General features: G+C 44.5%; 1 protein-coding gene across 3 annotated transcripts in view; it reads right to left on the minus strand.

Annotated features, from left to right (window-relative positions):
• The window catches only part of LOC114875453 (protein dead ringer), a 72,992-nt gene that overhangs the window by 42,629 nt on the left and 5,960 nt on the right, over positions 1-24,403 (minus strand). For 2 of the 3 annotated variants that reach the window (XM_029185750.2, XM_029185752.2), the window contains exons 2-3: positions 2,813-3,016; positions 1,874-2,242 (exon numbers count right to left, since the gene is read on the minus strand). In XM_029185750.2, the coding sequence (XP_029041583.2) occupies positions 1,874-2,242; positions 2,813-3,016 (573 nt within the window). The remainder of the gene's footprint in view (positions 1-1,873; positions 2,243-2,812; positions 3,017-24,403) is intronic. The other variant, XM_029185751.2, reaches the window with a different exon arrangement.

Raw genomic sequence — 24,403 nt, forward strand, 5'->3', positions numbered from 1 at the left:
TAAATATTTAAATCTCTTTTTTTCACAGCAATATTCGACGTCGATACGCGATTACGTGACGAAATTGAAATAAAATATATTCTTTGGCAAACGGTAAAGCAAGTGTTTATCATCGTGAAACATAATTTGCATCGTTCCATATTCGAATATCGTTGACGATAAAACACGACCAATACGGCGTCGCAATAGCTAGTGTTAATCCTTTTGCAAATTTTCAAGCAATACAATTATCGGATAATTTCTAAGCGCTTAGATACGCGTTCGAAGTCAACAATTCTTCAGGCTATTGGAAATAATATTTTTCATAATAGAGACCGTAGTATATTCTTTTTCTGTTTCACCCTTGGTTTCGCTGAAAATCGTTAAAATTGACTGAAGGGTGAATTATTGAAAGCCGATCGAGAAACGGGGACGAGTTCGCGACGAGAGGTTAAATTTGGTACGCGAGAGATCGCGAGTTTAAGACAGCTCGTGAAAGGGGAGAGATTCTAGAGGGAAAAAGGGAAGGAACCACCGTCTCCGTTAAGAAGAAAGATTAAAGACCCTACAAGTACGCCCCCGCCGGAATGATGGATGCGATCCGTGAGACGCGGGCGCCGTTCTTCGAGTAGGTGGAGACTTCCATTTTCATTCCTACGCTTGCTCCATCGTCTCCCTCCTTGCAGTACGCTCGTGTTCGCGTTCTCTCGCGTCTCTACGCTTTAATCAACGATACGCCTCGCGCAAACTCCAACCGGAGTTCTCCCTCGAAACTGAACCAACCCCTACCACCGTCTTTAACTTCGGTTTCGAAACGCAGAAAATCTTTAAAGTCTTCAAATTTGGAAAAATTTCGTAAAAAATACCCTGAAAGACTTGCCTAATGAACCATTGAATAATTCAAGAAAGATAGAAAATAATAAAAAATGAAGGATTCGTATGTTTTCGGTTGACGAAGAAGGTTTGTCGTGGGGCACGAAGGAAGAACGGCGGCTCGTGCGCCCGGACAACAATCTAAATGGTAATCCAACACCACACCCTCTTTGCAAAAACTGAAAAGCACGCCGGTTGTAGGATCGAGCGGGCCTGGCTGGCCGACGCAACACGGACCAAGCAAAAATATCCCCAGAGAAGAGGAGGCGAGACAAAAAGCGTTAACAAGGCTGCGATGCGCGTCCAACTAATTCTATAACTAACATCCATTCCAACCTTTCCTGCCTCTCTATTTCGTATTTTCGTGTCTTTCACCCTTTCCTGTAGCTCTCACCCCTCTCCTTCGCAGCCCCTTGTTGCCTCGAAAGACCATGAAACAAGTCCGTGCGCAGGGGACGAACGGTCGGCGGGTAATTATCTCTCGGTCGTGTAAAAATAATAATTAGCTCCCATCGTTGCATTAATTAAAGCCCCCACTCGGTGAACGGTTTCCTTTCCACCTCTTTCTCCCACACGAACACTCTCGCCGCCCATAATTACACGTCCCTTATGCCACTAACCACTGTCCCACAAAGGGCGACCGCTTTTACACGCCCACGTCACTCGCGCGAGTACCTCCAGCTATACGATCCATCGCGAGAATCCTTTACCAACTTGTTCAGCCTTCGATGCTTTCCTTCGTTCGCCATTTGTACGCTTATCGATCAGATTCCATCGATAAAGTGTACGACGTTAATTGGTTTCCACAGTTATAAATAAGAAAAGGTGAACGCGAGAATCGTTTTAATTAAAGGGGTCGCGATTGATTTCGTGAGCTTCGATGTAAATTATTGAAATTATCAAAAATAATTTCAAACGCGAGAGTGGAGATGATCTTTGTGGATAGAATTAGTCAGGGTTAAAATTACGATTCTGAAGTAATAAAAACGGGGAATACTAAATAAAATATTTAGGTACTTGCCTGACGCACCTGTTTGAACTGCTCTTCGAAGCTCCAGCTGGTCTGTTGCTGATGATTCGTGCCCGTCGTGTTGTTCTGCGAAAGATTGCTACCCTCTCGAGGCTCGCCACCGTTCCTCGCGCTGCCTTGCGACGATTCGCTGGAATGCGAGCTAGCCGAGGACGTTATCTGGTTTCCTACCAAGCCACTTCCGATTCCGCTTGCCGCTGCTGGCTGCGAGTGACTGCTTTGCGAGTGCTGCTGTTGTTGAGGCGTTAAAAAGGCCGCCGGTGGCGGAAACGTGAACGGTAAATTGAAACCACCGCCACCCATCGCTGCCTGAAGTGCTTCCAGGCCGCTTTTGTTGTTCAAAGCGTCTACCTCGGTATGCTGTGGAAGAATTCGAACGAACGCTTTGTTTAACGAGACGACGCGTTACGATTAATGGAAAATGATTATCGAATATCGTATCGTGAATAGATGTTAATTTCAGCGTGAAATTCGTGTGAAAAGAATAGATGTGTTTAATAGTCTACGAGCGTTTACATTATTATTATTTTTTTTTTTTTCTCATCGCTGACATCAGACGTTTCGCCTTTTCAGTAAATAATGAATAGGATGTTTTTAACAGAAACATATGTATTTTACTTATACGCGGTAAATGATTTTTAGCGCGAGCTACTGTACTCCGTCGGTTGAAAGTAAGGATGGATCGTAAAAAATGGTCCCGTTGTTTGCTCGCGCAATGAAACAAAAAGAAATACGCTTTGCCAAGCCGCCAAGTAGGCGCCGTGCTTACGACCGTTAATAGCTACGCGATTGTTGCAACAGTCTCGTACGATTTTCCGATTCTAGTGTCACTCCTATTTGCTTTTCTCTTACGTACATTCGCTTATTCAGATTGTCGATACGAGGAGAAAAATTGAACCTGAAAACGTGCAAAACAGTCTTTTCACTGACCTCCATTTTCAGTTTAGCCAGAAAATGCGGATGGTGGGTGCTCATCAGACTGTTCAAGTGTGTTAATGGAGTAGGTGTACCAGTCGGCACCGATGCATTATCCGACGAGGAGTGCGTGTTACCCTGAAGTGGTTGCTGAGGTAACTCTTCCCCGCTCTCCTCGTCCTGCAGGTCTGGATCCGACAAATCCTCCTCCTGGTGCGACTGAAATCAAATTTACGATTCTCGATTAGATCGCTTCGCTAATAAATTAAAAAAACGTATTTTTAACAGGCGGGTAAATTTCAACGGAACTCCGTTTGAAAAAAAAAGAAAAAAAAAAGAAAAAAAAAGAAGGAACTCCGGGTAGCGTCGATAGGCGATATCAAGTGAGCAGGTATAATCGTAAGTAAGGAGGGCAGATATCGAAGGCATTAAACATTAATTAGGAAAATGGCGAATGCTGCACGGTTATATACGACGAGATAACGGCTATCGGTCAGACATTATTATGCTACGGGTGTCATAAGTGTTTTACGGCTGTGCCCGTTGCACCGGTGCCGAGATAAAACTGTACACAAAGTGACATTACAGCATGAACGGAAATGAACCATCGTAAAAACCGTGGAAAAAAACGGATGTTCCGTTGCCTTTGTCGCGAATTGGATTCTTTTACGTCGCGATCGTCTTACATTGTGGCTACTAAACGACCACATGGATAATTTCTTCGAAGGAAAGATAATTCGTTTGTTTACCATCGACGAACATGACTAATTTCAATTTTTCCAACTATACATATATTTAGTTTCTCCTTCGAATACTTTTGTAAGCTGCTACTTTCGTTTTACTATCGACGTTATCGGGCAACCGCTTTCTCACGATCGTATCGGCACGGGTTATTAGTTGCCGCCATTTTCTGCGGGTCAGACGAACACACTCCTGCTGAGATTACGTTACCAGACACGGTCACGACTCCAGAAACAATGTTTCTATAATATAGTCGGTATATTTTCCTGTAACTACGAAATTTCTTAGAAATATGTATATACGTACAGTCACCCTCTCGAAAATTTGTCCACCCCGTCGAAACGAAATTCGAGGGGCGTTTGGTTCACCAAAGGTGTGCCTCCCCCTTTATCTACGAGAGGAACATGCAAATAGATTCATCGAACGTTTCGAGTTTATTCAAATGTGCGCGGCGAGGGTATACCTGAAAAGGGCGGACTTGGATAAATATTATACTTATCGAAGCGCAGGTGCCGTGCAGGGTGTACCGACCGATGGTCCTGATCTAAAACGGAATTATGATCGAGGGAAAAAGGAAGGAGCAGATACAACGACGGTCCCTCTGTCGGCGTTTTGAGCACGTGTGATAATATTGACCCTTCAAGGTGGTCAACCACCGACACACCGTCTTCAGCTTGATGGAATCCTAATCAAACACGGAACAAGTTCACCCTTTTGGAATTTCCAATCCGTCTAATGGAATAATTGTCGGGATTCTCTGGCTCTGTTGTTGACCGTTCCAGTGTCGCACCGCTGATAATTGTTTATATAATTAAAAGGATCAAAATTTCTACAATGCGATTCGTGTATACGCTTTTCGAGGAGAATGTACAGGGGTCCTTTTCAGACTGATTCGAACAACACCTACGTGCAAACAGCCGGTTCGTGTTAAAACAATAGCAGCCCAGAGACGCCTCTACCATGATTATCGTAATGACGGCCCAGTCCTCGAGAGAGCACCCTGGCACCTCTTCAATGATATGATTTGTAGCCGTTGCACGACGAGAATGCAGACGCGAGGATCAACGTTAACCGGCGTCATTCATTTTCACGCTTGCCACCACCTTATCGACTTTCTACGAACGTACAGACTTCCAAGATACACGATCAACTTTCACGACCTTTTTATCAGGGAATTCGTTTAATTGTACCTTTCACAAAAGATATCGAAACGATACATAAGATTCATCTAATCGTTCCTTTGAAAATTCAAAAGAAACAAGATAGTCTAAGCCTTTATCTCTGCTCTTGGCTACTCGCGACACTAGTTCGGGATGAACGGAATAAATCAATAAAGGATGAAGAAACTTAGGTGCCAGGCTAAGCTGCACCACCCAGAGCTTCAGGTAAAACTGTTACCCTGGCCAAACAAGTGGGCGCGGCCTCTGACTGAACAGAATCACTCCCACGTTTCTGTCACCGGGAAATACCTGAAGCGGGATGATTGTGTCCCCGCATAATTCGTAGGTTCGCCTACCGAAAACACGTTCGACCCAGGCACTGACTCGTGGGTAGTTAATCGAGTCACCGGAGAGACCCTACTCGTAACAACACGACAGACTATTCAAGCTTGTCTCTCTATATATCAAGAGCCAATAATTTCATTCTTTATTCGTTTAGAACAATTCTTCGGCAAGGTTATAAAAGAGAATTCACTTAGGTATAGAGAAACGGTGACGTCTGAATCATACGTAAGACTAATTTGACCCTGGGTAAAGACCGGGTGTATCAGCTAATTTAGCTATAAAAGCGAATAATAACACCTGTACCGGATCGAACAGATATTCTCCTTTGTTCGAGCAAACGTTGCGAACCCGCGAATGACGTCGACGTTACCGAACGTTCAATTATCGTTCTGCTGTGACGGCTATTTTCGACTCGAGACCGATCAGAAAAAAACCATCTCGTAAATGAGATTTTTAAACTGTACGGAACCTGGTCACGGGTTTGGAGATTCAGTTAATCGATCAATTATTTGCAAACATTATCCAACTTTTGGACCGTTGCGTTGCATCGATAAACTTATAAAATGAGGTGTTTTCTTCAATGAACCGAAAGTCACGATAGCGCGATAATAATTAGAATATTTCCCAGTCAACTCGGTTTGTGACAGCGCCTCGAGTGTTTAGCTGATGATTTACTAGTCGCACGGTCGCACGTGTGGATCTTTGTTACCCAGGCCACGGGTACACCCGCGAAGCGTGCAAACTATAAGGTATAAACAACAAAACAATCGTACAGCGGAGACGACGCGGCGATAAATCAACCGACACTCAGGTTATCTGCCGTGGCTCATGAGGGATAACGCGTCGCGGATCAGTCTCTGGTAAATTTAGCTATTGTGCCGTACCTAGGATATATTAAATCTTGTTAAAACGTCTTCATGAGGTCGAGAATACGAGCTGGTAGAATGTTTGTTAACTATGTTGCTCGAATCATCGATCACGACTGATTACTATTGCTCTTATTAACACACTATTGTCGCAACTCTTGCGCGTTTTCTTTTTACGCAGATTCTTTCATCTCCTTAATCAAATATTTTCCTGCGTTCGATATAATATTGCGTATCGGTTGTGCGTCGCATTTTATTCATTGCGAAATCAAAACTCGATATGCAGCAACGCGTTCGATATCTCTTGAGAATTAATTTATATTTTATATCCAGAGAAAAGATTTTGCTTTTTAAATAAAATTTCGGAATTAAAATATAGGACCGCCACTTCTTAGTTATTTTAACGATACGCGGAAAGACGTGTACGGTATTATTCAACCTTTAGATGAAATGATGACTTCTGGTGGTTGTTTCGCGATAAAGTGGTAGAAACAAGCTCCCGCAGAGCGGAGGAGACGAAAAATGAGCAAAGACCGCAATTCCAGGCATATTACACGGGCGATTAATTTCGGCCCACCTCGAGTGCGAGGCGTTCGCGAGATATATCGCACGGGTTAAAACATCGCGTCGCGAGATTCGTCGATTATTCAAACGCCGCCGCCTCGATGATTTCGGTAACGCGTCCCTTCGCCTAACTTATCGCTCGTAAAACGGTCAAACGCGTTTCTCGTCTCGTTTCGTCTTTAAGTAAAACTTCGTTGCATCTTACATACTTCCCTTTTATTCACCCTCCACTCTCTTTATTTTCAATCACCTTTCGAAACACGCTCTTTCCTCTTATATTATCATTCCATTTACTTTGGTACATAAATTCTAGAACGCAAAGCGTAGTTATCTAGACAATTTTCATTAAACCCAATCGCTGTGTGAAATAATAAAAGGAGCGTTTTATTGTCGCGTTGGATGGAAAAAAAGTGCGTATTCGTCGCGCGACTGGCAAATTGAAACGCGTAAAGGATGAGCAACGTGTTATCGGCAATGTTATCAAACCTCATTTCCTAAGTCGGTAACACGAGGAACGGGTTTTCAGTAATTGCTTCGCGTGTTATCGTACCGTACGTAACCGTCTCTCTTTTTCAACTCTTTTCCGAACAGAATTTCCATCGAACGATCGTCAATGTTATCTCGTATAAAATAGATGGACGTTATACGGCGCGGGCGATACCAGCGTGATAGCGCCAACGAGCGGAAATTAAGAACGACCGGACAAACTCGATGATTAATCGTTCGATGAGGAAAAAAAAAAAATATGTAAATATTGTCCGATATCGTGAAAGAAGACATGTTCGTGCGCGAATAAAACTTGACTCATCGCGACGCCGCGCTTACTTCTGCGTTTACCTGGTGCTCGTCGCAAGGACACTTGCTCGTGAAAAACAGGAAACTCGCTATATAAACTTTAATTCACGAAATTGTTTCAAGTCTTATGTGGCAGCTACGAAAACGGATCTTAATTTCCAGTACGAATCACCGGCATCGCGATCCTTTATATGTACACGGCCCTGGCACGAAAATAAATCTTATGCGTACCGTGGGTCAGTCCCGTGGACAATTCCGCGCGAAATTAAGACGCGTTCCATTCGACGACCCTGATCGATCAATCTGCTTCTCTCGACACCTGCGCTGACAAGAAAGAAAAAGAAAAATAGAAGTCAGTTAACTGGCTGAAAATAGACGCTCTTAGTGGAAGCTAGCTTCTGTACAGGAAGGCAGAAATGTGGGTCAAGTTCGTGGATTACGCGTTAACAGGAGAAATTCAAATGGGGATGAAATTGAAATAGTAATTGAAAAAAAAAAAACCACAATGAAACATCCCGTTAATCTTCTTGCGAGCTACTATTTCAATTAATAATTGAGAAAGAAAAATAAAGCCAAGTATAACGTCATCAATCAATCATGGCGTATCAGCTTCCGTTTCAAAGCCGAGCGTCGGTGTTTCTTTCAATTTCACCGATCGTTTGACTATGTATCGAGCGCGTTGATGAATTGTAAAGGGGAAGCAGGCTCGAATTTCGCAATTTGTCGTGCAGAGGGTTGGGGTGGGAGGTAGAGGAATTGGCCGTGTAATGAAACGGTTAAAGGGTCGAGAGATTCTGTGTGGCGCTTGAACAATAAAAGAGAGAACAAGCAGAGGCTGCCCTTTCACGCGTTTACTCGGTCCAAGACCGAAATAAACGTTGCCTTTGGCCCTCTTGCTTCTTTCGACGAGCTTTTGGTGGCGTTGCGTGGCTAGCCAGTAAGAGAGCAGAAGAGAAACACGAATAAGACGAAGAAGAAGAAGAAGAAGAAGAAGAGGAGAAAGAGAGAGATTCGTGGGTTGCGTTCGGTCTTTGTAGCGGCAGATCAAACTCGGCGGGTCATTAATTAAATCTGGCGGAGCCAGGCATCGTCCGTCCGTCTTTCCACCGCGTCTCCGATTTACTTTACACGAAATACGCCACGGTTATAAATATGGCTCTCGCAATGGGGACCCTTTTCCCCGAACTTGATCTTGCGGACCGCCCTCGGAGCCAGGGGGACACGTATAAGCTCTCTCTTGTCGTGACGTGGCCGCCGATCGAGACAGCTTTTCTCGCGGCTCGCTAAGCTTTACGCTGACGACGCCTGTCTACGCTCGAAAACAATCGCGAGCGGACTCGTGTCCGCCTCGTTCCTCATCCTCCTTACATCTTACCCTCTTCCGCGATCGTGATGCTCCCTTAACCCGTCCGCCATCAGACCGTTGCAATGAAAAATATTTTTTAATTTCAACAAAAAGATCTACCCCGTCAGTGTATGCGGTTGCATCCTACTCCTTCACTGATCAAAGCAATGTCGTAGGTTATCTTCGTGTCAGTTGTCTCAAAAGCTCCGTCATTTCCCTTCTCGACCTCGGTAGCTGACTTGAAACGAATTGCCTTGAAAGAGTACACTCGACTTTAAAGAAAAGAAAGAAGTCGCACGATGCTAAATCTGGTGAACAGGGCCAGAGTGTTTCGAATAACCGTCTTGTGTTCAATTTAAGTGGAAATTTGAAATCGAACTGACCATCGGAGGAAACGATGAAAAGACGCGTTTAACAGGTTCAATAGCGTGGATATCGAGTGTTGGTAGAAGAGAAAGATTAGCCTGTCTCCGAGGCACACCCCCTGCCAAGGGCAACAGAGGTTGCATAAGAGAAGATCGATAAAAATAATTCGTGCTTGCGGCGAGAGGTTTGAGATCCGAAATCTGGCAAACACGTGGAAGCAAGCTTTGCACGCAGAAGGCGGATCGTAGCGTGTGCGAGCGGTTTTATGATTCGATCCTAGCCGAAGCCTTCTTGGAGATCGAGAGAATCGTATAAAATATTAGTTGAAGTAGTGTTTCAAAAATGGCCAAGTTCGATCGAATGACCCTCAAAAGTTACATAGTCGACGAGGAACGGACAAAGGTGTCCCGTAGGAAGTTTCACCTAAATAGACAAGTTTGATCGATGCGCCTTCCCGGCGATATTGATAAATAAAGGCGATTACTGCGATGACGATTCCGATGGTCAATGAATTTATATACCTGACAAAAGTTCGGGCCCGGCAGATAAATCAGCCTCACCTCCCTCTACGGTTCACCGTCCACGTTTCCTCTTCATCCCCCCGACACGAGGATGACCGGCAGGGGTAATCTCTCAATCTAAATCGATCGATCTGCCAAAACGACTTCGATTCGGAGCTGTTTATCATCGGCCACTTATGAATTTATTTCACCAGCGTACGACCTACACACAGTCACACATCACGCTGTACGTAAGAAGAGAGAAAAGATCCTGGTGATGAAGCCGTGATCTCTACGTGGGAGCACCGCGGGGGGTCTCCACGGAACTCGTGTAGATACTTAAACTTTCGTTTTTATTGCGTTCACTCGATGAACGAGCCTCTGGGATCATTCATTAAATCCTTGCACTTCGAACTCGTCCCCTGATCTTGTCGTACGATTTAACCCTTTCCGATCGGAATTCATTGATTCAACCCCTTAACCTATTTATGCCACTGACAGTAATTAATTGATTAAAACTTCAAATCATACATCAAAGGTGATATTTTTTTAAAATTTCCTCAAATTTCATCGTAAATTCGAATTCGTCATTGTCACACGGTGGCCCGATGTTAAATATCCTTCAATCTGTCTCCGGTTTTTTTCGAAAAAAGCTTCGACTCGAATTGGACGCCTAAGGGAGAGAGAGAGAGAGAAGGAGAGAGACTGATCTCTCTGTTCTCGTAGTTTGTCCGCGCGAGAAAATCGGATCGAGAGATGGCGATACAGAAATACCGAATAGTTGTCTAAAAGTGTGTGACGGACGGACAGCTGGCCGTCATTAAAACCCCATTAGCGAGGAGCTCCCCTCTGGACCACGGTAACACAGCCCCCCCGAGTTCTAACAATATCTTCCACCGACGCTTCGCCACCACCCACGCTATTAATATTGCTCTATACCCTCCCCCTTGGCGGCCAACGCGGCACACACCCGCCCCCTTCGAAAACCTTACCTCTTACCCCCGTTGCTCCTTTTCTTATACCAACCAAGAATTCACGTCTATCTCCTCGTCTCGCCGATTTAGATGACAATTATTGCACTAGCTCTTTGCAACGGCACCCTTTGTGCTCGTTCAGACGTCGTTACGTGTATTCGTCTTACGTCTAAGGAGGCCTCTCTTCTCCTACGCGATTATTAGTTTTGCAACTCTGTTTCAAATTGTACTGGGTCACTTGGAAAGTCGAAAGTGGTGTAGGAATTTTAATGACGAAGCTGAGGAGACGGTCTACACTGTTCGTAACGATATAAGACCGTCTTCGTATGACACTATACCGGTGCTCGTCTTTTTGTTCGAACATCCTGTATATAACGGATAGGTACGAGAAATATTATACCATGCTAAATAAATACATGAGTCACCGTATTTAACTATTAGGTCGGAACTGTATTTCTAGAAATATAAATTCTAAATGAGAGAACGAGTCGAAATTATATAGAGCAACGATTTCAAATGCTTTTCGAAATACCTGATCCCAAGCTAAGGGATCATTTCCTCCTCGCAACAACATTCCAAGATAAATCGATATTCACGAAATGTCTATAGATTTGTACGGTGTATAGACGGTTTTCCTGCCACCCTCGTAATCGGCAATTCGTGATATATACGCGAACACAAAGCTCGACGAGATAAGACAAAGCTCCGTGTTCTAATGGACATTCCGTGCATACTCTCCATCGGGAATCCTCTGACCCTTGTGTTTCCGGCCTTTCATCGCTAAAACAAACAACGTTTCTTCCAATCGCGCGATTTCTCGATAAACCGGGTTAGGTAGAGTACATCCTCGGGAAAAACATCGGCATTATAAGAAGGAAGAGCTACTCCAGCATAGCGGCTGTGAGTCATCGTTTTCGGCATACTAGGAACCGTCAGACCCCACAGCGTAATTAGTCCTTCAGGTAGCCAAGGGTCTGTCGAAGATTCTTGAAAAGTCTCAAGGTCTACGCTTGGCGACGTGGCTACGGTACCGATCGATCGATCGATCGATCTTCAAATCAACAATCGACTTGCACCCCATTGCAACTTCTATGAAAATATTCATATTCATTCACCATAAAGTACCACTTTGCGGTACTTTTATGTCATCAAACGGCTACGCGTTACAAGGGTTAAAAATGGACATAAAAGATTAAGAGATTAAGAGACAAGCGGGGATAGAGGATAATTAAGAAGAAATCTTAAACTCGTCGAAGCCGAACTTCTTGTAGAAACTATTCTCCGGTTCGAATAAACCGGGAAATCCCGAAAATCTATTGTCAACGAACCGGGAGGCCCACCATCTGTCGACCACATGATCGCTCCAAGTTTCTCCTTTTCTTTCCTTCTTTCTCGCTCTATCGTCTCCTTGCCACTCTTCTCTGTCCTAATCCCCGATTTTCCTTCCGCGAAACCGTCACTGTCTTAGACCATAACCTAGAATAACCAAGATGCTTGTAGACTCCTTAGGCGGCACTCGTAAGAATAGAACGAATCGTTTGAAAACCGTTCGAGGAACCTTAACAAGCTTTACTCCTCCATCTCGAGCGTATCGGATTTTGCCTATTGTTTTCGAGCCTCCGCCGAAACTGTACCCCAAGCATACACGCAAACTTGTGCATTCATTTTCCTGGAAATCTTGTCGTTTCTCCAGTGGAAAAATAGTCGTAGACCTTGCTACTGCATAGGAAGGAAGTTGGAAATTTGGAAAATGGATACTGATTTATTGGCAAAAAAATGTTGTATTATTTTTGCCGTTCAAAATGCAGGGAATATATTTTAATCGAGAACAGTGTGTAAATACACGTGTAACAACTGGTCCGGCAGCTAAAGAAAATAAAACAACGGGTCAGGAGAACTATTTAATAATGATACACCGTGACGGCCAGGCAGCGAATGCGTAATCCACGCATTTATCATCGGTACAAAAATAAAATAAAAAACGTTGTCGAGCAGAAAGTAAGATCGATTGCCATGTCGACCCCCGAGAAGACGAGCAGGACCACTCGCGTTCTGAAATAATGCCAACGACATCGGATATCGCAGGAATTTTTAACGAACACCCACGTGGTCTACGTCCAAAATGTTTTTCCCCTCGAATTGAACCCCGAAATCGCAATCTTTAGAACAGAAAAATTCTCTTTTATGTTTTGAGCGAATAAGATTTCTTTAGAGATCGGAAATATGTAAATGGTGCCTCCATCGAACTTCCATAAAATTTCTAATCAAACCCATGCTATTGCTACCAGATAGAAACCGAAAGTTCACAGACAAGAAGAGAGGGAGAAAATACGTAAGACAGTCTGTCCAGTCTTAAGTGTTCCCGCTGTAATTTTTCCTACTTATCTGAGACACATTCTCAGATAAGAGAGGACATCGTCGACAAGCAACATTTTCCACTCGACTCACCGGAAAACATCTCGCCAGCAGCAGGCCAGATTACCACCCCTGTGTTCAACCACGTTTTCCCATTCTACCATTCTAAAATAACCCAAAGTCCAAAATCTATGTAATAAAATATTCATAAATTCTAAGTCCAGATTTTTTGAATTGTTTCAATCACCATAAATTACCCCAAACAATTTGTTTATCTTCGACGATTCTCTCAAATGTACTCGACGAGTTTTTTAAGCAGAATCAGAGCACGAGAGGACACCAGATGCTCGTGGAAGGAAATAGCCTTGACCTTGGAGCATAGTGGAGTTAGAAGAAGAAGAAGCAGCGCGTGCCTACTCATCCGCTTATCTATGCCCGACCGTTCGAAATTCTCAACGACGATAATACGACAAAAGTGACAGTGAAACTCATCGTTTTGTCGCGAGAGGATCAAAGGTGGTCTCCTTTCCGATTGACTTTCGATACAATACACAGGTGACCAAATTTCTTTCGATTTCTTAGCTTGTTCAAAAGAATGAAGACGGATCACGGAAGTCGATAGGTTCAATAAGTTCGATACTTCCGTCGAATTTTATAATATTCGAAATTTGTAAAGCACTGAACGGATGGGATGAGACGGGACAAGTCGCGTTGAATGAAAAAAGAGCACAGGAAGAAAAGGTGCGAAGTGGTTGGCGTGATCCAAGGTCACCAACAGGGAGAAAAACGAAAAAGGACGAAATGGAGGAGAAACGGAGAAACGACGCGACGATGACGATGGCTGATCGCGTGTCCGTTCCCGAGAAGAACGGGAGCCGACAGTGGCTCTTTTGGCTGCTTGAATGAATAATCGGTCGGTGGTTCGTGCACGGGATACACACGGAAATCCCATCCAGGGCCGAAATTACGCCTCCACCTAACCATTTATTTAAACGTTAATTTAATGATACACGAGAGCCTCAACAAAACGACCAATTCGCGCGAGCATCGGTTCACCCCTTGTTCGCGGAAGGATCACCTTGATACCGAAGAATTTGAGTTTAGAAAGAATTAACCCGTGAGTACCATAGACAGGACCGAGATTCATCCCTCTCACTCTCGATCGCCCATTTTTTTCGCCACCCTCGGGAGAACGATCTCCTTCCAGCTTTCTTCTACGCGTGAACAGCGATTGTATTATCCCGGTAGTTAATGCTATTTCGTGAGGCGAGTTTGACGAGTTTACGACGCGATTCTACGAGGGTACAAAACGGACGTACAGGGCCCCGTCACCCTCTCGCCTCTCCCGCCATCCTTGATTTATGCCCGACGTTACCTTTGCCAACGGATTTACATCCCGATATTTATTATTCGCAATATTATCGCGCGCCTTTATTGCGTTAGTCGAAAAGCCTCGAACACCAGTTTCGCCGTCAAGCGTTGCGGATCCCTCGTGTCCCTTTATTTCTTTTCTTTTCTCCCTTCTCCTTCGCGATGTGATTTCTCAAAACTCTTTGCGCCATACCCTTTATCAGTCCCTTAGAAAACGGAGACTTAATCGTCAGAAATCCACTTCCACGAGTATTCTTATTGGGTCTGCTAGTCCGGATCCCGCATAATTATCGTCGTTAATAGCGTAATTCGCTGATCTATATATTCTCTCACGGAATAAACGCAAGGCTAAAGATCGGCGTATCAAGTTATTCCACGAATTTGATCGGGACATTGCGTGACTACTAATATCCCTGAAACGTTTGCTATATAATAACCTACACAGGGGGATCATCCTTGATCTCGTGTTTAGGCTATAGCCTTCCCGATAATTGGATTAATTAGCGTTTTTTCCTCAGTCTGTGATACCTGTAATCTGTTCGAGATTCCTCTAGCAAACTCGATCTCGACGCGGAACAGTATTTCGAGACGGCCAAGTGCAGAAAACCGCAAAAGACCTTACCCCGTTGAAAAGAAGTTTCTTCAAGATCGAACGAAACGGGACACTGGGAGGCATAAATCGCCTGGCAAAACGCGTTGAATCGGAGCTGCCGTTAGCACCGAGGTGGTCCTTCCAGTCCGCGAAGCTTAGTAGCGGCTTTCGAGAAGGCCGCGGCGCGTAAACGCGTGTTTATAATAAAGTGCGTGCCAGCCGAGCGCGGTCGCTATACGAGTCCGTAAACTGTGTGTTCATAAGATATGTGAGAAAGCGAGAGAGAGGTGACATATTGGCCTGTAAAAGCTGCCGGGGGTGTTGTTGACGTTGCCATGTCAAACACCGAGCTGCGTGGATGTATTTACGCGGATAGATGAGACCGCGACGCGATCAGCTGGCTCTTTCTACTTTTAACCGTGCCGTGATCGAATTGATTTTTCTATAAGAATTTGTCTAGCCGATCTGCTGATCATCGAGTCTTCGGTAAATGCTAAATGTAGATCAACTTTTTGCGAGCTGAAAAAATCGTTTCAATCACTCGTTCGACTTTGAGCTAACTTACCACATTTCAGTTGTAAATTCAAACTTGTACATATTTACATAATGGAGAATTTAAATAGCAACAGTTAGACTGCGGAAGTTTATGCAAATATATGTTTTTCTACAATACTTTCTGCATAAAATTGCTCATTTTATATTTTCGATATTTCACACGTTTCGAAAAAAATGATTGAGTGGCAACCGAAAGCGCAAAGAAATTCCTTCCTAATTATTCTATATTTTCGATTTCTTTTCTTGAGACACCCTGTATACCTGTGCTTACGTACATGACAGCGGTTCTCTTTGAAAATTGGCCGGTCAATTTTCAGCGAGACAGATTCGTAGCTAAACAAACCCGTGTCTGATGCAAAGGGCCGCTCAGTTTCCACGCTCTTTTCGATTGTACGCTGTTGTGGCGTAAAATCAGTAGGTAGCGCAAAGGGAGCAATTAGCCATCGTTCGTAAACCGTTCTCTCGTGACGGATTCAATGCAATAAAACTTACCGCGTGAATATAAATCGTGATCGATAAGCAAAGTGATATACAGAGTGTCTCGAAAATGTTGCCACTTTCAACTCGTGGGGTTGGTTAGTCTAGTGGCGATGCGGGCACCCGACAAATTCGCGTATAGGGTGCGAAGAAGAAGGTAAACGAGAAAGAAACGGGATACCGTAAACACAGGGCTTCTCGCCACAGACTTAAGGTCTGGGGAGGTTGTTGGTGGCAGCAGCCACGCGACCTCGCGTACATACACCTCAGGGTGTGTTCACAAGAACTTGCAAGATTAATAAAACACCCACAGGTTGTTCGTGTTCTGATTTCTCAGAGAAAATGCATCTCGCTGTATGCACCAAGAAATCGTCATCGTACTTTTGGAGCTCATCGATGACTCCACGAAGGTTCGAACTCGAGAAGAACCCGTAGGGAGGACGCGTCCCTGTCCCCACATCCGCCGGAAATAAACCATTTCGAAGCTGATCCTGTCTCCCTATGCACCCGCCGCACGTGGTGTTCCATCTTCTTCGATGATCTCGAGGAAAGATTCTATTTTTAAGAGGAGACATTCTCGATCCAACGTTCGTTTGGGAAACATTTCAACACACATTCGCGTAATAAAAATGATTTTTCACCTGCGCAAGCAAATTCTCAACCTCCTGTGATCGATTTTAAACTTTCGCGCAAAGTGCATCCCCAGTGAAAGGGTTGAAAATTGTCAACTAAGAGATAAAAATGAAAATGTCGAAGAAGTTGGAGACGCAGAAGACAGCAGCGAGAACAGTTCGCAAGAATGATATTTCCTGGAGACGTTGTCTCGACAGTGGCAATACGTTTCCCCAGACGTAATTTACCATCGATTTACGAGCTATATACACCGGTTCCTGTATATACGTGCAACATACGGAAAGACGGTCGTCTTGGGAGGCGGTCGATCGTGCGTGCAGCGTTTACTCGCAAGAGAAGTGAACAACAAGCAGCCAAGGCAGACGGTCTCGCTCGCGGTAAGGTAGGTAATATCAAACGAGCCAGCCTTGTACGGATTCTGTTACTAATATGCCCCGCCAGCGTAGGAACCCCTGCGCTGCATATTATCCGATACCAATAATGCGACTAATCGAGTTACTCCTACCCCGTTAAGCTGATATGCAGCTTTATACACGAGCTCAGCTCGAGCAACGATTCCAACTACGATCTACGATTGTTCGTTTCCACCATCGAAAAGAAAGTCCATTTTATTTTTCCTACCTCTAGGCACGGATACTTTTTCGAACGGACCTCGTAATTTCCGCTGCAGGCCGAGTAGTATGGCGTCGTGTGTGCACGTGGAATTCGGCTATTAAGCCGAAACCCTGAACAGCCTATAAAATTCGTCTGGTCTCGCGTTGTCTGCGAGCCTGCATTAAAACGTTCACGGTTATAGTCTCGTGCGTGTATGTATATTCAGCACAGGTGTCCCGGGGTGCAGCATACCCAGCCTCTCGAGCGCGATGCTGTTGTTCGTTAGACGAGACGGGGGAAAGAAGAAAGGTAACATACTCGAAAGTCGAACTTTGAATTTACTTTTGCCAATCGAGCAAGCTGGATCACGTTGAAATTATAGTTATCGAGGTTGTACAATGTTTCGTTCTTGCGGCATCCTTCTTTCTTCCCTCGCCTTACTGCTTTCTCATCGAAACGTTAGTCGGCCCTCTTCGACGCTTTACGATCTCTAATTATAACGATTACGCCGATCCTTTACGGACGCGGACTGTTTTGTTCCTGTCGGCTCGGGATGTCCTGAGCTTCTGAGAAAGACGCAAGGAAAAGGAAAGATGGACAAACGCGAATGTCAGGGAGGAACGAGAATGGCGAATCGAGATTCTGCTAGTGGATATATTCCCTCCAATCCCAGCTCAAATCCTGAATCCTTGCGGCCTAAAGAACACACGTTCGACCCGGTCTCAGGGCGGTGCGATTCGGCAGCCCCCGAGCGATATATATTCAAAACGATCCCTCCTTTTTCCCCACATTCTCTCCTTTCGTTCTAGTTCCACTCCGAGTTCCATCTTGGATGTATCTTCGATCAGTCTTCGACACGAACATTTTAAGCAGCTGATGCCATCCATAATATTGAAATGTAATTTTTATCATTTTTCATCGAACTATCGGTACGAAGAAACGGGCACATTCCGTTATCATCCAATAGTTTTGATATTTTTCTATGTCACGAGTCACGAAACTCCATACGTATGGAGATTGTAAATATTCAAGTATGTCGAAAGAGTATAATGCACGGAGATTCTGTTGGATGAACTGTCTGTCCCCCAGGCTAAAATATGTTACGTGAGATTTCCAAGATTGCACTTCGCTTTCCGAGAAAGGGGCCAGTCACGAAGATTTATACTATTTACACCAGCATCGAATCTGGTTAAACGCGTTTCCTTTCGAACGCGTTCGTTTCCGTCGATTCCATGGAAATTCGTTTTATAATTCTGCACAGTCGGGCCACGATTTCTCACGGTTTCGAAAACAAAGCAAAACAGAAGGCAGACGAACAGAGAACAAAACGGAAAGAAGAACGAATTTCACTCGTATATAAAAGAGATCGTGAAATTTTTTTCATATAGATCAAATTTATAATTAAATACGATTAGAAGTTTTAAAAATAATCTTCGCTATCTTTTAATATCTAGCATTATCTCATCTCGATAATGAAATATAGCAACCTACACCAATCGAGTCGAGCGATCGTTCTCATGGAAAGAATCGCTTCTGGCGAGATAGATTAATCTGAAAATCATGATTTTCCTTTGAAAAAAAAAATCCTTAGACGGTGGTGAACGCACGCGAGCAAAGTAATCTCCCGCGGCTGAAATCTATTGATCTTACTGCTTCGTCGTAAACGCGATCGTCAATAATTCTTTGCATTTGGGTATCTATTCCCAGTTATATTACTATTCTACATTAACTGTAGAAGAATGTAGAAATGACTGGAACAAAGACATAAAGAACACACTCGTCGAAGCTGCAAAAACGAAAACGCGATCCATGATATCCTTCGGCCGATAATATTCGTAATTCAGTCGGTGCTAGGCTCGCGTGGTTATGAAGACATCCAATGGAACGTGTAACTCTCTCAACTAAATCCCTGCCAATTACACGGCACGCCATTACACCAAGCCTCGAGAATAGTTGCCATAGTAGCTGTAACGTTTTTCCAGTTACGGGTATGTACGTTACTGCTGCATTCCGTAACGCGACGCTCGAACGCGTAAGAAACTCGTAACCCGTCCACCAGGACTGCTATCCTGACTGATAACTAACCAAGACCTACACGACTCTGATAACCTATTATTTTTTTAATTAATAAGAAACTATTGAAGCACGCTCTCTCATATTTATCAAAATATCTAGATCAGGATTTGAAGAGATGCTTCGAACGAGAGAAACCTTCGAACGTCTCTGTGTTTTATAGAAAGGAGCATTTGCATTTTTTTTTCTTTTTTTTTTCTTTTTTTTCCGTAGTTGGAATGTATACTGGGCAATTCTTCAGAAGTTACAACGGCATGTACGAAGCAAGATGTGGTACATAAGGAACAGAGCAGCAGGGTGGAGAGAGGAGACGCCGATAAGTACATAGGACGAGACGTTTATATACCCCCGACGATGTCTATAACGCCTCGAGTTACGAGACGCCTTTACGAGCAAATGCAACTCGCGCCAGACGTCAAGAGGCGAACCCCCGGTTCCGAAGTTTGATGGCACGACACGGGCCCGAAGCGTAACCTCCAAAATATCCTCCCTCTCGTCTCGTTCTTTCTCGAACATCGACCACCCTCCCTTGACCCTCTCTCTTTTTTTTTTCCTCGTGCTAGCTAACCGAATCTCCTCTTATCTAGGATCCTATTAACGACCTGATCTATGGTTCAAGGTTGTATGCAAAAAATAGTCAGTGTTTTGGGTGAACACAGATGCAGTTGGTTAGTTTGAAAGGAAGAAATAGAAAATTCCTTGTTACGTCAGGGAAAGCAGAGAGTTTCTATGTTTGCAGTTGCCAACAACATTATCCGAACGGGACAACAGGTGTCCCTAACGAGAAACGTCGTTTCCTCTTCGACGACGAATGCAAATCTTCAATTTCAAGGAAAGAAGAAAGAAGAAACCGGTCGACAGCAATTGCAACGCGATTGTTACAATGTCGTCGTGAATATAACGGACAATATGATTTTTTCCCTTCGACTCGAACGGCAATAGAACGCTCGCGAAGAATTTCCATCGGTCCTCGCCTTGTCGTCGTCGTCGACGTCTTCCCCGCTCGTAATTCCCTCGCGCGTTCGAGTTCTCGGTCATTAAATTAATAATTTGTGGTCGACAACGGGCATTGTGAAGATCCGATGCAATCGTTATAATATGCAGGATTTTATTATCGCTCCCCGATGGCGTATGCTAATTTACTGCTAATTGTATTCCGCGGGCGACAATGATGCCTTTTAACGCACGCTCCGAGGAATTGCAATCGTTGCCGCGAAACGAACAAACGACGACACAACAACAACAACGGACTCTTCTAAACCGTACACAATACTTGTATGCACGCGGATTGTACCGTTGCCACGATTGTTCGAGCCGACCAAACACGCGACGAACAGAAATTAAAGAACGAAAAAATGAACGAAGAAGCCACGTATCCGCGTGATTTTCGCGACTGACGCGCGTGAAAAATTACCAAGTAAAATCCATTGCGTTGTTATCGTGTTACGTTGTCGGGAACAGCTTTCAAGGATCTTCTATAAATACGGCAAGCGAATTTCGCGGGAAAATATTGACGGCTATCTAGCTTTCTCGACTTTCTAAGCGATGTATTGTTACCTGTGGAACAACTTGAAGAGGGGAATGGTAGAGGAACCGCGCCAATTGGGGTTGTCGTGCAGGAAAATTCGAATATTTGAATATTCAACGACAGGAGCCAATCGTGGACCGAACTGGGTCCAGGCTACAGGATCTCATGAAACGGAAATTGAAAAGGTCCTGGCCCTAGAAGACGTTCGAGAAGGAACGCTTCGACAACATGCGGTCGGCACGTGCGGCTTACCCTCCAAATTCCCTTTCGAACTCCAGTGATTCTCATCTTTTCTTCGAATATCTTGCTCAAATATACAGAGAAAGTTTTCTAATCTATCTTGCACGTTTTTCGTATCTCTTGCGATTACGTGAGGTAGCGCGAAATGTTCTTCTACAAGGTATCTACTTTCCTATCTTCAATATCATAACATCGTATCAAGATACCAAAGAAAGAAGAAGAAATTACAGAAGATTAATTTACTCGAGACTAACGAAATTTGGCGGAAAATGAAAATTTCGCTCATGACGAAGACAAGAGGAGAAGGAAGAGAAACGATTCTACCGAGAGGGAAATAACGGGGTTTCAGGACCGTCTTAAGACCCCCCACAGAGAGGGTCGCTCGATCGATAATCCCAAAGAGATACGAGGTCTCTCGATACACAATGACTATCGATATCGTGCTCGTCCATCTATAGCTCTGCGATCCTGTCCTGCCGCCCATCGCAGGAAACTAACTGGTCGTCCTGCTATGCTTCTTCCTTACCGAACAACCACCACCAAACTCTTCCTTTCCTCTTCAAATCCTACCCTCTAACGGAACGTCCCTTGACTTATAGTCGTTCGATGCTAATTCCCTCGACACTCTGATCTCTCGACCAAAGATTTTATTTCAAACAACATTTCCAACGGAAAGTGGAGAGAAAACGGATTTCTGTGATTGCAACGCCTCTCTCCTTGTTAATAGCTGAATGATTAATTAGGAACATAATAATATTATACATACGTATCCTCGTTGGCATTGGTCGACGACAAAGTAATCAAAGAGAAACGAGGATAATTAACACAACGAGTAGTAAGGTGTGAAATTAATGTCGCCGCGAAGGCGAAACGTCATGTCCTCGTTCGAACGGGAAGAACGCGAAAATACACTTGTACGTAATCCTCTAGGCGAGCCCAACTATCCCATTACAGAAGACATCAAAGCCAGCGAGCGATCGACGGATTTATTAAGACGAAAGTAGGGCGTGCGTAAAGTGCATAGTTTGAAAGCGCGGTAAAATCGTCCGGTCGATACGTACGTTCGCTCCAGGTTTTTCAGCGAAACACGATTATTATATCTCTGCTTGGTAAAATCAATTGAGGGTAATAAATGTCGATAATGATACGCTTTCGGTTACTCTACCGCAGCTGCACGCTGCGGGGATAATTATTGCAAAAGCTGCAACGCGGTTAAACGCCATAATAGATGCGCCACGATATACGGGGTGTCTCGCGCGTGATGGATAATGGTATTTTAATCTTCAACTGTTGAAATTTATTACATTAAAATTTATGTAATTTTCTCTGCCGTGACATCCACGTTAAAAGTCGTTAGACGACGAAACACCTCGAAACTCATAAACGATCCCAAAATTTCCCAATTCTGACCGTCTTCAACGAGCATCCTTCGAGCGAGACAATGAGAACGAGGGAAAATAAAAATCCGAGCAAATTGGCAAGGACGAAAATTCGAGAAGAAAGCTTGTTATAGCCGCTATTTTGCCGGGGCTAGTCCTGAAGAAATGGCAAAACTTTATGGAGCTACCTGGTACACGGGATGGCTCGTTGAAATGAAAATGTTGTGACGTCAGAACGGGGGAAGGAAAAAAGGTAACGAACCCGAAGGGAGAACTTTTCTGTCCTTGCAGGAGTTATAAAGTCATCAGGCACCGACCTGACCCAGGCGACAGCCACTTTCTACGAAATTATTCCCATTGTTTGTACAGGAGAGAAGAAAAGGAAGCAAAGCTGGAATGAACGCGACTACTCGGCTCGTCGATGGCTTCGAGGAACGTCGATCGCTTAAGATAATGTTAAAAGGTCCTCTTCTTCGACCCTTAATCCTTCTACCCTCCAAGATTCCACGACTTTTCAAAACACCACTCTGTACGACGTTTAATGGAAGTGTTTTCGAGTTGAAAAATTGAAAGTTGCATCTTTTTTCTTCAATGGGTCAACTCTGTTGCATTTTAGCAGCTCCACAAGCGTCTGTGCGCGATGCAACGGCCAAGCTACCGTTAGTAAAATGATTCAACAGCCATGCTGTTTTTTCATCGCCATTTACGAGAGATCGAGGGCCCGATCGAAACGGTACAGCCTTCGAGAAAAACAATCGTCTGGTAGAATCGGAGGAAGGAGTATTCCAGGTTGAAAAACCGTGGCGATTCTAGGTTGTAGAACGTTCGATGGCCGTGTTCGGACGCATTAATAGTCAAGGAATAGAAGCCTTGGCTGGGATCGTAAAAATATAATTGCGACGATTGCAACAACGTTATCTGTGCACCAGTGCGGATATAATGATACGTGAATGGACGAATTACGGCATTCGGCGAGTTATGCTTTTCTTTCCTGTCCCACCGCGTGCCTGTGCGAATGCATTAAAGCACAAAGTGCATTCGGTTACGCAAACCGCTGTTGCACTCGGTGCACCGAGTTGCATATCGTTCATCGATGCGATATACACCGATCAAAGGTGTTAACACTTTTCTTAAAAAAACATTTCTTCATCGTTTCTCGAAAAGTTTCTCCAGATTTCTCGAGGCATGATTCACCTTGCATTCGAGCAGCGGACAAAATTCTGAAGCCTATACTCGGCCAACACGGAATCGTCCGTCAAACTGTACTTCATCAAACACGCACGAAAATTAAATGAAACGTCTCTGTCCGTTTCACGCGCGTTTGTTCCACGAAACGGCCAGGTAAGAAGGAGTCGACGACCCGACCGACCTGGAGGACTCGGTGTACGTGGAGCGCCATCGGAGCAAGAGAGAGCCAAAAGGCGCGGAGTAAAGTTGAAGAGTCAACAAGAGGGTTCGTGGTCGGTCGTGGCGCGTCTCTGGCTCTCGATGTTTGCACGAGTTCCACGGAGAAACCCGTTTCGCCTTTTTCATCCGCGCGTACCTTTCGTCCACGTCGAGCATGTCGGAGCATCCGCGAGAGGAGTCCATCTCGAGCCGTAGTTTACTTAGGACCGCGCGAGCGCGAGATACACGAGGTGGTTCAAATTACATATCCCAACGGAGGAGAGTAGAGGGCCATACCCAAAAATACGTGCACCAACGATTTCCCTTTTTTCCAACTTGCCGGCAATCGACGTCGAAGATGAATACCCCCGAATCAAAGTAAATTCGATTGGCATCAATTCAAAATTGGTGTGTTTTTCCACTAGTTTCTGTCTCGAGTTAGCGATATACAGAGAGAGGAAGTAAAAAGAGAGACGCGTCGTTGCGAGAAACGGCAGTTTTGTGAAAACTCGTCACGCGTGAAATCGGCTTAACCGTAGAAGCGGCGCGTTTACGGCCAGTATAGACCGGCGTGGCGTCTCGACAGAAGGGAAGAATATCGGTAGGCTCGTGCCAGGACCCATTACCTGCATGGGGTCTTTTCCAACTAAGAGGAGCCCACGACCACCTTGGTGGCAGTAGCCACCTTATAAGTCTTTGCCTAATGGTCTCGCTCGTACCTTTTTCCCTTCCAGCTTCGAATGGGGTGTGATAGCCAATTGGGTGCT

The sequence above is a fragment of the Osmia bicornis genome, chromosome 1 (genome assembly GCF_907164935.1).
Source record: "Osmia bicornis bicornis chromosome 1, iOsmBic2.1, whole genome shotgun sequence".
Classification (NCBI taxonomy): Eukaryota; Metazoa; Arthropoda; class Insecta; order Hymenoptera; family Megachilidae; genus Osmia; species Osmia bicornis.